The following is a 14,289-nucleotide window of genomic DNA, read 5'->3' as shown; positions in this document are numbered from 1 at the left end:
GGTGAGGATGCCCTGGGCTTCTCTCCCTGGGGCAGCCCTAATTCATACCATAAAAAACGTCCACTGGGTCACATAGTTTGGCATGTAGGCCAGGTCACCTCCGGCTTCTCTAGCTGGGGCAGCCTTAATCCACATCATCTGCAATAAAAAACCAAAAGTAGATAAACTTACCTTTAGTAATTAATGTCTAATATCTTATTTGGAGATGATCTAGATACTCAATGAATTTTATCATTCAGTTAAATTAACCTAGCAAAACTTCAAAATTTCAAGTTACCAAAAAGATTTTGGAAGTTATTTTAAACACACATGCCATAAACTATAATTATTGTTAAAAGTTTATCTATAAACTTTTATTTCATTTATATCTAAACCATTTGTTCCCAATAATGATGTTTAGATTACCTACAAAAACTTTATGAGACATTAGACAAAACTAGTTATCATTTAAAGCTATTATTTTGCTGAGAAATTTCTAACAGACAACGTAAACTTATTTGAATAAAAACCCAGGCTGCATGCCTGCCTCATATTCAAATACCAACAACTTTTGAGGACATGCCTTTTCAATCAAACCAACAGCTTAAACTTTCATTAACCAAAGATTAATCTATATCATGTTAGCTTGAAAGACATTTGAGTTAAAACTTTTTAGAAAAACTTTTTGTAAGCGCTTACTTTAAGTCAATGGAATAGAGCTCTTTAGCAATTGTACCATCTGGAGGTAAAATATAAAAACTTTTGTAACATATATAGACACACAAAAACAACAGACAGAGCAAAGATTTTCCTTAGATTTCTGACGGAGGTGTTCTCATAGCAGACCGAGGTGGAAAAACTTGTTTTCCCAGTTTTTTCCCTCTTTCTCTCTTTCTTTCTTTTGGCCTTAGCAATCTGGCTTGGGATCTCCCTTTGTTAAGCAATTGCAGTCACAGCATGAAGCCAATAGGAGTCTGAAGGAGAGGCTGCCCATTTGGGAATTGATTGGGCTGTTTTAGAAGCTTGATTTCCCACTTCTCTTTTAATTTTGTTTTGTTATAAAGTCCGAACAACTTCTAAGGACAGTGTAATGGGTCAGAAAGTGTGTTGCTTGTGAGTGTTACTCCCTATAGAAAGGTCGTAAACACTCTCTTATGTGCCTCAGTTTCTCCCTCCGGCCGTCTAACACCGCCATGGGTGCTCGGAGTGCTGGGTGACCAGCCCTTATGTGCACGTCCCTGGACGAACCTGTAATTAATTACCGTGAATGAGAGAGGAGTTCCCTATGGGACCGCTGCACGTCACGAGGATTGATCCTCTGACACTCCCGCTGAGGTCCTTAGTCACCTAAGGACGCCTTTTGGTAAAGGCTGGGAGGAGCAAGTGTCCCTTTTCTTCGGAGCTGAACACGTTCAGTCTCTCATTTCTCTATCAAGCAGTTTGTTCGGGCTTTATAAACACAATTCTTTCCAATTTTAAGCCAAATTAAAAACGTCAGCCTTCCCCATTCACTCCCAAGTTCCTCTAGGCTCCTCTGGCCTGGGAACTTCCCTCTGGGCTCCTCTGACCTAGCAAATTCCTCCTAGGTTCCTCTTACCTAGGGTATGTACCGGTACCCCTTGAGACACCAAGTCTTAAGACCTTACCCAGCTCATACAAACTCTTGGACGGTCAACTTAAAATAAGGAGGTCTGGGTTTCAGGAGAACTCACCAGAGTCACCTGAAGAATGCAGTGATCCGGGGGGCTCAATGGGCCCTTATTGGAACCGAATGCCCACTCAGTGTAGATTCCAGGTGGTCTCCAATGGGTTTCTCTGAAATCCTGCTGACTATGCCAAGAAATGTCGACGAAAATAATTCATAACCAATCTATAAATGAAAATTTGGGAGAGTTTATTCTGAGCTAAAATCTGAGGACCATGGCCTGGGGCCTTTCTTCCCAAAGGAAGAAAGGGTACCGAAGAAGTGGGGTGCACAGAGTGGTTATCTACCCCCAGAGAGTATGTTTCACATAGGATTGAAACGTCCCTTTTACAATAGTCGAGAGCCTGCTCTGTCGGCACAGCGACTGATGGAAACAGCAGGTAGGTCTGCTGTCTCAGTGAACACAGCAGGGTGGCAGGTCTGCTGTCTCGAGCTGGGTGGTCACAGGTGAGCTGGGTGGTCAAAGGTGAGTGCAGCAATCAGTTCCTAGCCTAAGGAAAGATGCTTATCCTCAAGGAAATGCCAAAGTTGGGAGGGGGAGAGAAGTTGCACCTTTATCTCAAGGGCCTTTGTTCTTGTCATAGGAAATGTTTTAAAGCAGATATGCAATGGGTGCTCAAGGCCAGTCAGGCCCTTTTGGAAAAAACGAAGTCAGGCCGAATTAGGTTTACACCAAATGGCTTCCTCATATACTCCAATATATCCTATTGCTTGCCATTTCTACTTGTCACTTCTCTGTGTCTCAGTTTCTTCTTCTGTAAAATGGGATGCATTGATATTCCTCTCAGCCTCTCTGCCCACTCTCTGCTATTCCCTTCCTCTTTCCTCTGGCTCTGAGGACATTTCATTTAAGACACCATGACCTGCCCACGACCCACAAAAGCCACATCCTCCACACCCATGCTGCGATCTGTTTGAACTTGGGGTTCCAGGCTTAATTGGTACCTGCCACCTAGTATTGTCATGAGATTAAATAAGTGATTGCACGGAAGGGGCTTATAACAATGCCTGGCACATGGTGAGGGCTATATGTGTGTTGGCTAGAATCTCTTCGTCATCACCATCATTATCATGGTCACCACTGTTGTCACCATTACCATTGTCATCATCATCCTCACCATTATCATCATCATCTTTGCAGCAAGCTCTTTATGCACCAACCTGCCTTTTTCCCTCTTTCCCATCTGTCCGCCCACCCACCCACCCACCCATCCACCCATCCATCCTTCTATCCATCATCCGTCATCCACCCATCCACCCATCCATCCTTCTAGCCATCATCCATGCATCCATTCATCTACCCATCCATCCATCCATCCATCCATCCATCCATCCATCCATCCTTCTCTAGTGGGAATATACTTATATACTCTTCAGGAACCTGCTTTTACGCTCTATGTTGCATTACATTTGAGCAAAATGGCTCAGGTTCTGGTTAACAGGGGTGGAAACCATCATGCCCCCTCTAAAGTGCCCTTTTGCTGAGTCCTATATCCATGGGGTAACCCTAGACTTTGCCTTGGTAACTTCAGGTGCCATGAGCTTTGCAGATCAAGAACAGTTGCAATCAGATATGTTGGCAATAAGAAAGATCGTTCCAGGAAGATCTTCAAAATCAAAAGTAAACAAATAAATGTTACACCATTTTTATGTTTCCTGTCTCCCTAATCAGCCTGGCAGTTCCAGGAGGCAGGGACTGTGTCCTCCTCCTGCCCGTTAGGCTGGCATTTCCCCAGACAGGGGGTGTTTCTCCTCTTCCATCTCTCTCTTTGCCATCCTCCCACCCCGGACCTGTGGATGTTGGAGTTCTGGTTGTGCATCCTTTGTTCCATTCTGTGCAATGGCTCCTGAAATGAGAGGACCCCATGGCTGGGGAGGGGCGTCCTGTGATTCCTGAGGGAACTCCCCTCCTTGTCACCCCCGATGCCCAGAATGGAGGGAGCATATTACCTGTCATTCGTTGTCTCACTCAGAGGTCTAAGAGACACCTCAAGTCCAACGGGTCTACATGGAATGGCATCCCTCTGCCCAACCTGCCCGCCCTCAGCCTTCTCCTCTGTGATGACAACGCTATCCTTTCGGTTGCTGGGACCCCGAACACTCCAGTCATCCTTGGTGCCTCTCTTTCTCACACACCCGCATCCAATCCATCAGCCAAACTTCTCAGCTCCTTCCAGGTACCTTCAGAAGCCAACCACTTCTGACCACCTTCGCTGTTACCCCCGGGACCCAGCCGCCACCACGTCCTGCCTGGATGACGGGGAAGAGCGTCCTGCACCGTCTGACGTTACCCACACTTTACTCTGGAACTTCCTTATCGTCTGTCTCCCCAGAATATAAATGCCGTCAGAGCAGGGACAGGTTTTGTTCATAGCTGTGTCCCCATCGCCTAAAGGGGTGCCCAACACAGAGTAGGTGCTTAACGAATGTTTGTCGAATGAATGAATGAAATTCCATAAATAGCAAGAAAACAGACAGGAGCCAGCGCTTGCCAGAGCTGAAAGGAGGAGATTTCCAGAAACCAATAGCTCTCCCCAGCCCATCGCTCAGAGCTCCTTCTCAAGTGCCCTCCCCACTGGCTGGTGGAGGATGCTCACCTGGGGTGGCCTCTGCCATCGCTGGAGTTGGGGTGCAAGGGCATAACCTCACCTGGAGACGGTGAGTCAGGCGGACCTGGGTGCGAGCTATGGCTCTGCTACTTACTAGCAGTGTGACCCGCAGCCCTGATTCTCTTCCCTATCAGATGAGGGTACTAGAACAGCTGCCAGCATTTCCTTTAGTGAGTACCAGGTGCCGGCACCGTGCTAAGCCTCTCACACAGAGCTCTTGCGATCCTGCATCAATCCGATGGGAGCCACTGAGGGGTTGTAACTGCTCAGGACCACAGGCTGTGAGAGGCAGAGCCGGGATGTGAGTGTGGGCAGTCTGCCTGCACTCTGCTTTGTGTGCTACCTGATCTCTTTAGCATATGAGATAAGATCTGCAAAGCACTTAGCTGGCCCCTGGCATGCAATCAGCCTTTAGGAAACGCTGACGTCATTGCAGTGTGGCCTCAGGCACTGGGAGTCTGAGGACAGAGGCAAAGCTGAGGAAGGGGGCCAGGGGCCGCAGGGGAGCTGGGCAGTCTTCCGTCGGCAGCTGAGCCCTGCTCTTTCAGGGGTCCCCTGCTTAAGACCCCATTTCCCATCCCTCAGAGAGGTCTCGGGCACCTCCTCCTCCTGGGTTGACTGGCCTGAGTGAGGAGGGCTGGGCGTGGAGCCAGGAGGTGGGGATCTGGCTCCGGCAGGCAAATCAGGTCACAGGGTGAAATTAAAAGGGAGGAGGAAGTCACTGACCCGTCAGAACTGGAGCTCCTTCGGGGCGACGAGGTGACTGGGAGAAGAGCTGGGGAGACAGGCTGTGCAGGTGGGGAGCCAGGGGCCCAGGATGGCCCTGCAGAGGGCTGTGCAGCTGTCCTCAAAGAAGCCCACCTACGCCGTGTGTGTGGTGGGAGTCGAGACGCATGTGGACATTCACAGGTGAGAAGTGAGGGGCGCGCGTGGCTGCAGAAGGCTGGGGTAGGACGGAGGACCCCGAGGCAGTGGAGTGGGCGCCTGGTGGACAGGTCAGGCACACTGGAGGATGCTGGCGAGTTGTTTTGACAGCAGAGCGGGAGAAGTTGGCTGTGTAGCCTGGGAGGGAGGGACTAGGGGGTCAGGGCCATCTTGGGGCTCTGGCTCCTGGGCACCAGAGCCAGGTCTTTGGCCTCAAGCCCCTGGAGAGGGGTTCCAGCTCGGAGCCCTGGGGCCAGGCTATAGGGTCTGGGCTCTGTGTTCTGAGGTCTGAGTAGAACTTGTGTGGAGCATCAGAATGAATTGGTGCTCAAGACAGGGACCAGGACTGGGCCTCCCCCCCATTTCTCCCTCATTTCTTGCCGACGACCCATCTCCGAGGTGGCGGGGTGGGGTGTGTGGCAGCCTGAGCCTTGGAGGCCGGTCAGGGTGATTGGGATCAGGAGGGAGTGGTGATGGCATGATTCAATGAGGCAATGAAAGAAAAGAGCTCGGGACAAGACCTGGGGCTCATATTTGCCATGATGAGGATGATGATGCAGTGAGGGTGGCAGTGATGACCTCTGAGGGGCAGCAGAAGCATCAGGTTCTCCTGTTGGCCCAAATCCTCCCTGTCCTGGCTCTGCCCAGATGGGAGCCCAGGGACTTGACACAGCCTCAGTTTCCCTACCTGGCCCCTGAGGGAGCTGGACTTGGGCATCTCTGGGGAAGTTTCCAGCTCTGACGGACCGTCTATGGACTCCATCCCGGTGGGATCAGATGGGGCCGGAGTACCTGCAGGTGGGGGCACTCAGGGCAGCCGTCCCCCTCCCAGAGGAGGCAGGGTGGGGGGGTCTCTTACAAGGTAGATCTAGCTTCCACTGCCCTCTTGGGTCTCAGTCCCTGTGTTCTCCCAGTCTGGTTGTGCCGGGCCGGGATCCCACCTGGCCTCAGGTGAGCCTCTGCCCCAGGTGCCGTCCTAGACGTTTCCTCGGGCCGTGGCCTGGGGCCCAGTGACAGGGCTGGGGAGGGAGAGCCAGGAGCCCTGGAGGCCAGACCTTGCCTCTGAGTCATGAAGGGGGCCCTGGTGCAGGGCTGGTGGCCAGCAGAGCTCCCATTTTCTCCCGCCCTTTTAGCATAGGTTTGCCAGACTTAGCAAATGAAAATACAGGGCGCCCAGTAAAGCTTGCATTTCAGATAAACAACACATAACTTCTTTAGCATATTGCATGCAACATACTCATATTTTTAAAAAAAATCTGCTGTTTAGCTGAAATTCAAATGTAGCTGGGCATCCTGTACTTTATCTGGCAACCCTGCTTTCACACCAAGAGCAGGGAGAGGTTCCTCATGGGCCGCCACCTTCCCGTTTCCAGACCCCTACGATTGCCCCGGGGATTGGCTGTTTCTGAAAGGTAATTTCAGAACCTCAGGCCCTACATGGTGCTGCTGACTAAGGCCAGAAGCATCTGCCTGGGAGCCAGGAGGCCTGGGCCGTGGTCCTAGCTCTGCCGCAGACTTGCTGTGTGGTGCGGGTCAGGTCGCCGGCCCTCTCTGGGCATTTCCACCTCTGAGCGCCAGCAAGATGAGCTGAGTCCCCTCTTCAGTTCAGCGTGGAGGTAGCGCGCCCAGGCTCCGGAGCTGGACAGACTTGGGTTCTCATCCCAGCGCCGTTCGTGGCTGTGTGACCCTGGGCTAGCAGCGGCGCTTCCCTGAGCCTCAGTTTCTTCATCTGATGGATGGGAAAGGTGTAGCACTGACTGAGTCGGGGCAGGATAAGTGGGACCATGCCTGTGCAGGGCCCCTTGCGTGGTGGGTGCCCTGGAAGTGGGGGTCTCACAGCTCTGACGGCTCTGTGGGCTCCCTTTTCTCCAGGATCTGTTCTCCCCACCTTGCCTTGGAGGGGAGGAGGGGCTGAGGACAGATCAGGGTGTGTGTGGTGGGGACGTAGGGCCATGCTGTCTGAGGATGTCCTGTGGGATCACCAGGCACCTTAGTTTCCCCAAATGCGGCCTGGCCCAGCCAGGGTCAGGGGAAGCTGCTGTGCTCTTCACCGGGGCCTGAGCCAGCTCCTTGAGAGACCTCCCCCGAGACCCCTTCAGGAACCTTCGCCCCCGGCATTGGTGGTGACGAGGGTTGTGGCCACTGCGACCTGGGAAACAGTTTATTCTGCAGCCAGTTGGTCTAAACGCAGACCTAAGGAAGAGCTTCCCGCCTGTGAGGTCTAGGACAGGTGGAGGAAGGGGACGCGGAACTGTCAAGACAGGGGAGGAAGGGCCATGGAATTGTCATCCTGGGGAGGTCTCAAGAGGAGCCTGAAGCTCACGCCAGGGCCTGGGCTGCCTGGGAGGAAGGGGCTACACCTGCTGACGACCTTGGGGCTTCTCCGCCCCCACTGCCAGGCGCCTGGCTCCAGTGGGGGCTGAGCAACGGCTTTCTCCTTGGCTTTGCTGGTAGAACGGCGGGAGCCCCCCAGAGAGGGTGTGTGCCGCTCACCTGTGCTGCCCCACATCTGAGCCCCCCAGGAGCGGCAGTAGAGATGGGCATGTGGGGGTGACATCATGGGAAGTGATTAATCCCCCCAGCTGTTGTGTGGACTGGTTATTTGGAGAAATATTTGTGTTTGGGGTAATTGTGTCCCCAGCGTGTCCTAGCCCAAGGAACCCTCAGGAATCCCCTGACTCAGTCAGTGCTGCTGATCCAACCCCCTCACCCCCGTGGGCTAGCTCACCACCCTGACCCCCTTCACCCCAGTGGGCTAGCTCACCACCCTGACCCTTTCACCCCAATTGGCTAGCTCACCACCTTGACCCCCAAGTCTGGCCAGACTGCCCTGGCTGTCCTTGTCCTTCCTTGGAGGTGGTCCCCAGAGGACTCATGCCAAAAAAGGGGGGGTGGGCAGCATGGGGAATCCGTCAGTGGTCCAGCCTGGCCCTCTTTGTCGGCCCAGAACCCGGAATCAGAGCCCCGGGCTGGAGGCCCTAAGCGACGTTAATTTTTTTTGAATGGAGAAGGCTGGCTGGGCAGGGGACAGGGACATCCTCCTGGATTTTTCCCAAGCTGCCTCAGCCCTGGAAAAGCATCCAAGTGAAATGGACTCTTGGACTCAGAGGTTGTAGAATTCGGGCTGACAGGGAGGAGAATTCCGGAGAGGCGCTCAGAGGAGCCCGAGAGGCCCCCGCCCACTTCCTTTTTCTGCGGTTCTCTGTACTTGAAAAAACAAAAATGGCAGGGGCCGGCCCGGTGGCTCAGTGGTTAAGTGCACATGTTCTGCTTTGGCGGCCCGGGGTTCGCCGGTTCGGATCCCGGGTGCGGACATGACACCGCTTGTCAAGTCATGCTGTGGCAGCCGTCCCACATAGAAAGTAGAGGAAGATGGGCATGGATGTCAGCTCAGGGCCAATCTTCCCCAGCAAAAAAGAGGAGGATTGGCAGCAGATGTTAGCTCAGGGCTAATCTTCCTCAAAAAGCAAACAAATAAACAAAAAAAACAAAAATGGCAAAACAAGTTATAAAACCTGTGGTATATACATTCTTAATATTTACCCTGAGTAAATTAACACTTTTAACTCGCACAGAAGAACAATGAAGCCTAAGTGTGCTCCTCCCAGGATAATTACAGGACTGAGGCCGACACTAATTCACCGTGACTGACAGGCTCGGAGCGGGGCCGGACACAGGTTTAAAGCCGGGTGAGGACCTTCTGTCCTCCTGGCTGCATCCTGTTGCTGCTTTGCATTCCTTTCCTGGAAGGAATGTTAAAGTTTGAATTGGAGGGTCCTTGGAGACTGTGAGGCCGGGGTCCTGCGTGAGTTTCACGGGGCCACGACAGCCTGTGAGTGTAGAGTGTGGAAGCGGGATGGTGGGGTGTGCGCGTTCTTGAAACTAAAATATTGGTGTCAGGGAGCGCCTCAGAGGTCAGCCGGATGTCCCTGCCTCCCTGCACCTGGTGCCACCTGCCGCTTGAGACCCCTGGGAGCCCTCCCCGTCAGTCACTCTTTCCTCCCCTCCCGCCCCCTCCTTTCCCCCTCCTACCACCTCTGGTCTTGGACCCTCTCCTCATTCTTGACCTTGTCTGCTTCCCTTTCCAGCTGCCATCACTTCCAACCCCTGGGTCTCTCTTCTCCCCCGAGTCCCTCCCCTCCTCTCTCAGTGGGCCGGGGCCAGCCGGGGCTGGGAGGCTGGAGAGAAGCCGCTCTCCGGAGCTGGTGGGCCCTGAGAGAAGAGTCGAGATGCAAGAAACGGAGTGGTGGTTGCTTATTCATGACGTAGGTTCCTCCTCGGCCCCCAAATGCTTTCCCTGCAATGTATTGTCCGCTCCTTTGCTCTGTTCAGAGAAGTTTCTACTCTCTTCTCTGTGGCTTCTAAGCAGCTATTCAGCTCTGCCAAGTCCTGATGCTCAGAGGTGTTGGGGTGGGATGTGGGGCTGGAATGAACTGGCAAATCCACATGCAGCCGAGGATATCACCTATGGGGAGCCCAGGAGTGGGGGCCCAGCTGTGGCCTGGGAGAGGTGGGGGGTTCCAAATGTCGCCATCCAGGCAGGGTGCAGGTGCCCAGGCCTCAGGGCCGATACGGAGGAAGCTGGGACCTACCCGGTCTTGCCGAGGGCCTGGCCTCTCGGGAGGCACATACCTGTGTCTGGGCCTCCAAATGCACCCTGGGTCCCAGAACAGAGACCCCGGTTGCCCTGCATTTGAGTCCAAGGCCACTGGAAGCCCTTGAAATGCTTCTCCAGCACGTCTTCCTGGGCACATTTATGACCCCTGCTGCCCCCAGCTGGGTCTCGGGCACAGGGCTGGCAGAAGCGGGCCAAGGGCAGGTCAAAAATTCCACAGGAGGATCCTGCAGAGGGTGCAGCTGGTGTGGTCTGAGCCAGGCTGGGTGCTGAGGCTGCTGGGCACAGGGGAAGAGGAGGCTGGGGCTTCTGGACTTGGGCCAGGAGGAAGGAAGGCTGGGCATCGTCCTGACTGAGCCCCAGAGGACGAAGGTCTTTTGGGGCGGGGCCATCTGAAAGTCAATGCAATGACTGCTGAGACCAGGATGGCTGGTAGTCATAACCACCGGCTTGGCGTCTGGCTGGTCCTTGCAGGCTGTGTGACCTTGGGTCAGTCACTTAGCCCCTCTGAGCCTGTTTTCTCCCATGGGGAGATGGGGATGATATCGCTGCCTACCATTTGTACCTGTGAATTTAGCCCCATTTTACAAATGAGAAACTTCATAATCCACAGAGAACGGGCATGCCTTTGTTCACGTACAAATGGGGAAACCGTGGCTGAGGGAGAAGCGAGTCGTGACTGAGCCTCTCCATTCAGGGCTCTTTCTCTCGGGGACGTTCTGGGCCCTGGCCCCTGTTTGCCTCTGCCGGGGAGGCCCCCGGGTGAAGGCTGCCGGCTTGCCCTCTCCAGCCCGCGCTCCTGGGCGGGCAGGGATCCACCTGAAAGGAGGCCTGGCCAGCCCAGGCCCTCTTCCAGGCTCTCCGGTGTGTCCCTCCTGAGCAGTGACAGGGCACAAGCACCCACAACCTCATCTCTGGGAAGGAGGAGCAGAGGGAGGGGACACGGCCACACATTGTACGATTCTAGACTTGGGAGAAAATCCCCACCTGTGATGTGGGCTCTGTGAGGCGCCAGCCCTCGCCCTCCCTGCCCTCTGTCAGCCACAGCCAGCACCCAGGGAGGACCAGGGAGAAGCCATGCCAGGGTGGGGAGTCTGAACCTTCTGTGGCCTTTACCCCGCTGCAGGCGTTTAACAAGTGTTACTGGACACCCGCCCCTCAGCCGGCCTGTTGTTGGACTCTGGCTCACTCTTTAGCCTTTCCTTCCAGTTCTGCATTATTCTCCCTCCTGCCCTCATCCTGCCCTGCACAGTGCCCTCCAGGGCACACTGGTCCTTTGTCACCCTCCCCATACCCACCCCCTCAGCTGGAGGCTGGGTCAGCGCCACTCTGCCCTCCCTGCCCAGACCTTAGGCTGGGCCTAGGGGCCCCAGACCCCTGAGCCCCGTTCCCAGGGGTTGGCAAAGTCCGAGCAGCGGGTGGGGTGGACGGCCTGGGAGGGACTCCCGTGTGACTGCTGTGTTTCTCCTCTCCCTGGAGACCACATGGTAAACTTCCGAGCAGCTGAGATGAGGGGTGGCCTGTGGAGCCCCAGTGGGTGGAAGATTCTGGGAGGCAGGTTGCAGCCAAGCAAAAGGAAAAGCTTTCTAATTATTGAGTGGTCTAACCACAAAGCTTTTCTGTGGCGGGGAGGCCCCAGGGGGCAGAGGGCAGGTGGGAGCCCGGGCTCATCGGCACGACTGTGGACAGAGGGGAGAGTAAGATGCTTATGCTACAGAGCGGCCGCTGTGCATAAAGACTTTCATCAAAGGGCGCTTTCAAATCCATCACGTTGTCACCTGACTGAGAGTTTGGCGACACCTCAGGACGGCACACTGGGGTTGGTTGGGTCTGGGGGCTGCGCCGTGAGACTCCATCAAAGGGAAGCAGCTGGGGGAGGTGTGGGTTGGGGGGCTCCTGGGCAGCAGTTGGGGAGGCAGCTCCCACTGTGTGGCAGCCGGGCGCTCAGCCCAAGCTCCTATGCCTGCCTGTGACACCCCCTTAATCCACAGCCCCACCCACAGACAGAGCCTGAAAGATGATGAAAGGCAGTGCGAACCCCATTTCTGAGGCCCGGGGCACGGTGGGGGTGGGACGCCAAGGGAATGAGAACCCGAGGCAGCCACGCGCCTGCCTGGCATAACGTGCCAAGCACGGCGCCAGTGAGAAACAGCAGCCCCTCCGCCCCCTCCTCAGTCTGCAAGGCTCCTGCTGGGAGAGCCTCGGTCTCTCCTGCACCTTTTCCACCCTGAGAGGCAGCACAAGGGAAGCGACCTGGATGATGGCAACACGAGTCTCGAAGGCCCAAGGCCATGGGGCTGGGAGGCGAACAGGCCCCTCCCGGAGGGCAGGGGAGGTGACCCTGGACCTCAGCCCTGCCCGCCAGCTGCCTTCTGCAGGAAGCCACCTTTCCCAAGGCCCGGCCTTGTAGGGACTCACCCGGCCCCTGCAGCGGAGAAAGGAGTGAGACTGGAATCCCGGCACCCCAGAGAGGGGACCGAGGCATGAGCAAGGAGGGGGCAGGAGGCCAGGCTGGGCCCGGAAGGTCCCAATGGCCCAGAGGAATTGTACCCATTCTTTTTCTCCCTCTTCTTTCATCATCGTTGTTATTAATATCACTATTACTGTTTTCCACCAAGACTCCAAACAGGCAGTTGTGTGGCCATGGCTGTGCCTTAGAGGTGTCAACCTTTGCCCGAAGCTGGGGATTGCCTCCAGGGAACCCCGCTAGCCTTGAAAGGGCTGCGTCTGGCGGTGGCAGTGCCTGGATGGCGTGGGGCAGGGGCCTCCCACGAGCTGGAAACCCTTCTGCTGCCAGCCGGGTGCCATGGGCTCGTGCCCACTTGCTCTCGAGCTGTGTGGCCGTGTGGACAAGGGCTCCGGGGCCAGGCAGACGGGACTGAAATCCCAGCTCAGCCACCTCCCAGCTGGGCAGTCCCGGGAGAGTCGTTCCGCCTTCCATTTGCCCTGTGTCCTCACCCACAAAACGAGGTGCATTGTGCTCCTGGTCCATGCCAGGTGGCCGGCTGGGTGCTGAGATGACAGATGCTGAGTTAAAGAGAGTCAAGTGCACAAAGTCCCTGCGTTCTAGAGGGAGAACCGGGTGGGAGGAGCAGTAAGTAAACATCAAATCAACATAAAATGTCAGGTGGCAAGTGCCGTGGGTTGAAATGAAGCCAGGTCATGGGTTAGGGAGTGTGGGGTTCAAGGTGCCATTCATGTCAGGCTGTCATAAATGGGGCCGTCAGGGAAAGCCTCTCTGAGAAGGAGAAGCGGGAGTGAGCACACAGCCTGCATCTGTGCGCTACACCTTCCGAGCGGAGAGAAGGATGGGCGCCGAGGCCTAAGGCGAAGCTGGCTTGGGAGGCTGGCGGCCGGGGAGGAGCTGGGCCTGCGCGGGGAGGGTCGCGAGGTGGGGCAGCCAGCGTGGGCAGACCACAGGGGCACCTTGGCGAGGTCGTGAGCAGGAAGGACACCACACGACTCTTGTTTTGAGAGAGTCCCTCTGCTTGGGGCTGGGAACTGACGTGGGCAGCAGGAGAGGACACAGGAGATGAGCCTATTGTAAAAATCTGCATGAAAGAAACTGGCGGCCCAGACCAGGGTGCTGGCCGTCGGGGGTGGGGGGAGGGGGGAAGGCCAGCGTCCAGATGCTGTGGGGGCGGAGCCTGTGGGCTTTGCTGTGGACTGGACGTGAGTGCGAGGGAAGGAGGCCAGGGTGACTGGGAGGGTGGAGGAGCCGTGGACTGACATGGGCAGGTTCGGATGGGCAGCGGTGGGGAAGTAGGAGTTTGGTTTTGGACACGTTAACTTTAAAATGCCTGTTAGACACCCAAAGGAGACGTTCAAAAGCCAGTTAGCTACAAGAGTCTGGAGATGGAAAAGCGGGGCTCTGAGCATGGCCACGTGGCAGGTGGAGGTCACCCAGGGGTGAGCGTCTACGGGAGGAGAGAAGCAAGCACCGAGCCCCGGGCCAGGCGGGCTGGAGCTCCGGGGCCAGAGAGGGGATCCTGCCAGGAGCTGAGTGTGTCTGTTCCAGTTACACATTCCAGAGCCGGGGGAGAAGCCACGCATGGGCTCGGTGACTCACTGTGGGAGCCGAGCCAACTCCATCGGTCACCTGCCGCCTGAAGACTCCACCCTGACCGGTCGGCCTCGGTGACCTTTGGGCTCTCCTGGAATCAGTGTCAGTTCAGAGCCAGTGTTCAGTAAGCCTGGGAAAGTCTGATTATTTCCTTGTCCCCAGGGCACGGTCACCCTGGTAAAAAGCTGTAAGTCCCTTGGGAGATGGCTGGGAGAAAGGTGAACAGGACACATTTTTAGCTGTGTAGCAGGGCCCTTCCCCAAGGGGACCTGACTGTCCACGTTTTAGGAAGATTATGAGCCCATTGTCGAACACAGCCATTATTTAAAATTAAACTATACACACTAACAATTAAGTGAATGATAATAAATACTCAAAACGCATCGCTTGCTAA

The 14,289-nt window shown here is 55.3% G+C and overlaps 1 protein-coding gene across 2 annotated transcripts in view; it reads left to right on the top strand.

Moving 5' to 3' along the window:
• Nucleotides 1-4,825: 4,825 nt before the first annotated feature.
• PADI1 (peptidyl arginine deiminase 1) overlaps nucleotides 4,826-14,289 on the top strand; it is a 34,388-nt gene continuing 24,924 nt past the window's right edge. Inside the window, exon 1 of one of the 2 annotated variants that reach the window (XR_006888643.1) lies at nucleotides 4,826-5,202. Coding sequence is in view for 1 of the 2 variants with exons in the window: in XM_046661524.1 (XP_046517480.1) it covers nucleotides 5,111-5,202 (92 nt within the window). In the remaining variant the exon portion in view is untranslated. The remainder of the gene's footprint in view (nucleotides 5,203-14,289) is intronic. The other variant, XM_046661524.1, reaches the window with a different exon arrangement.

This window comes from Equus quagga, chromosome 5 (assembly GCF_021613505.1).
Source record: "Equus quagga isolate Etosha38 chromosome 5, UCLA_HA_Equagga_1.0, whole genome shotgun sequence".
Classification (NCBI taxonomy): Eukaryota; Metazoa; Chordata; class Mammalia; order Perissodactyla; family Equidae; genus Equus; species Equus quagga.
The sequence above is the reverse complement of the archived record's forward strand: the minus strand, read 5'-3'. Positions and strand labels throughout refer to the sequence as shown.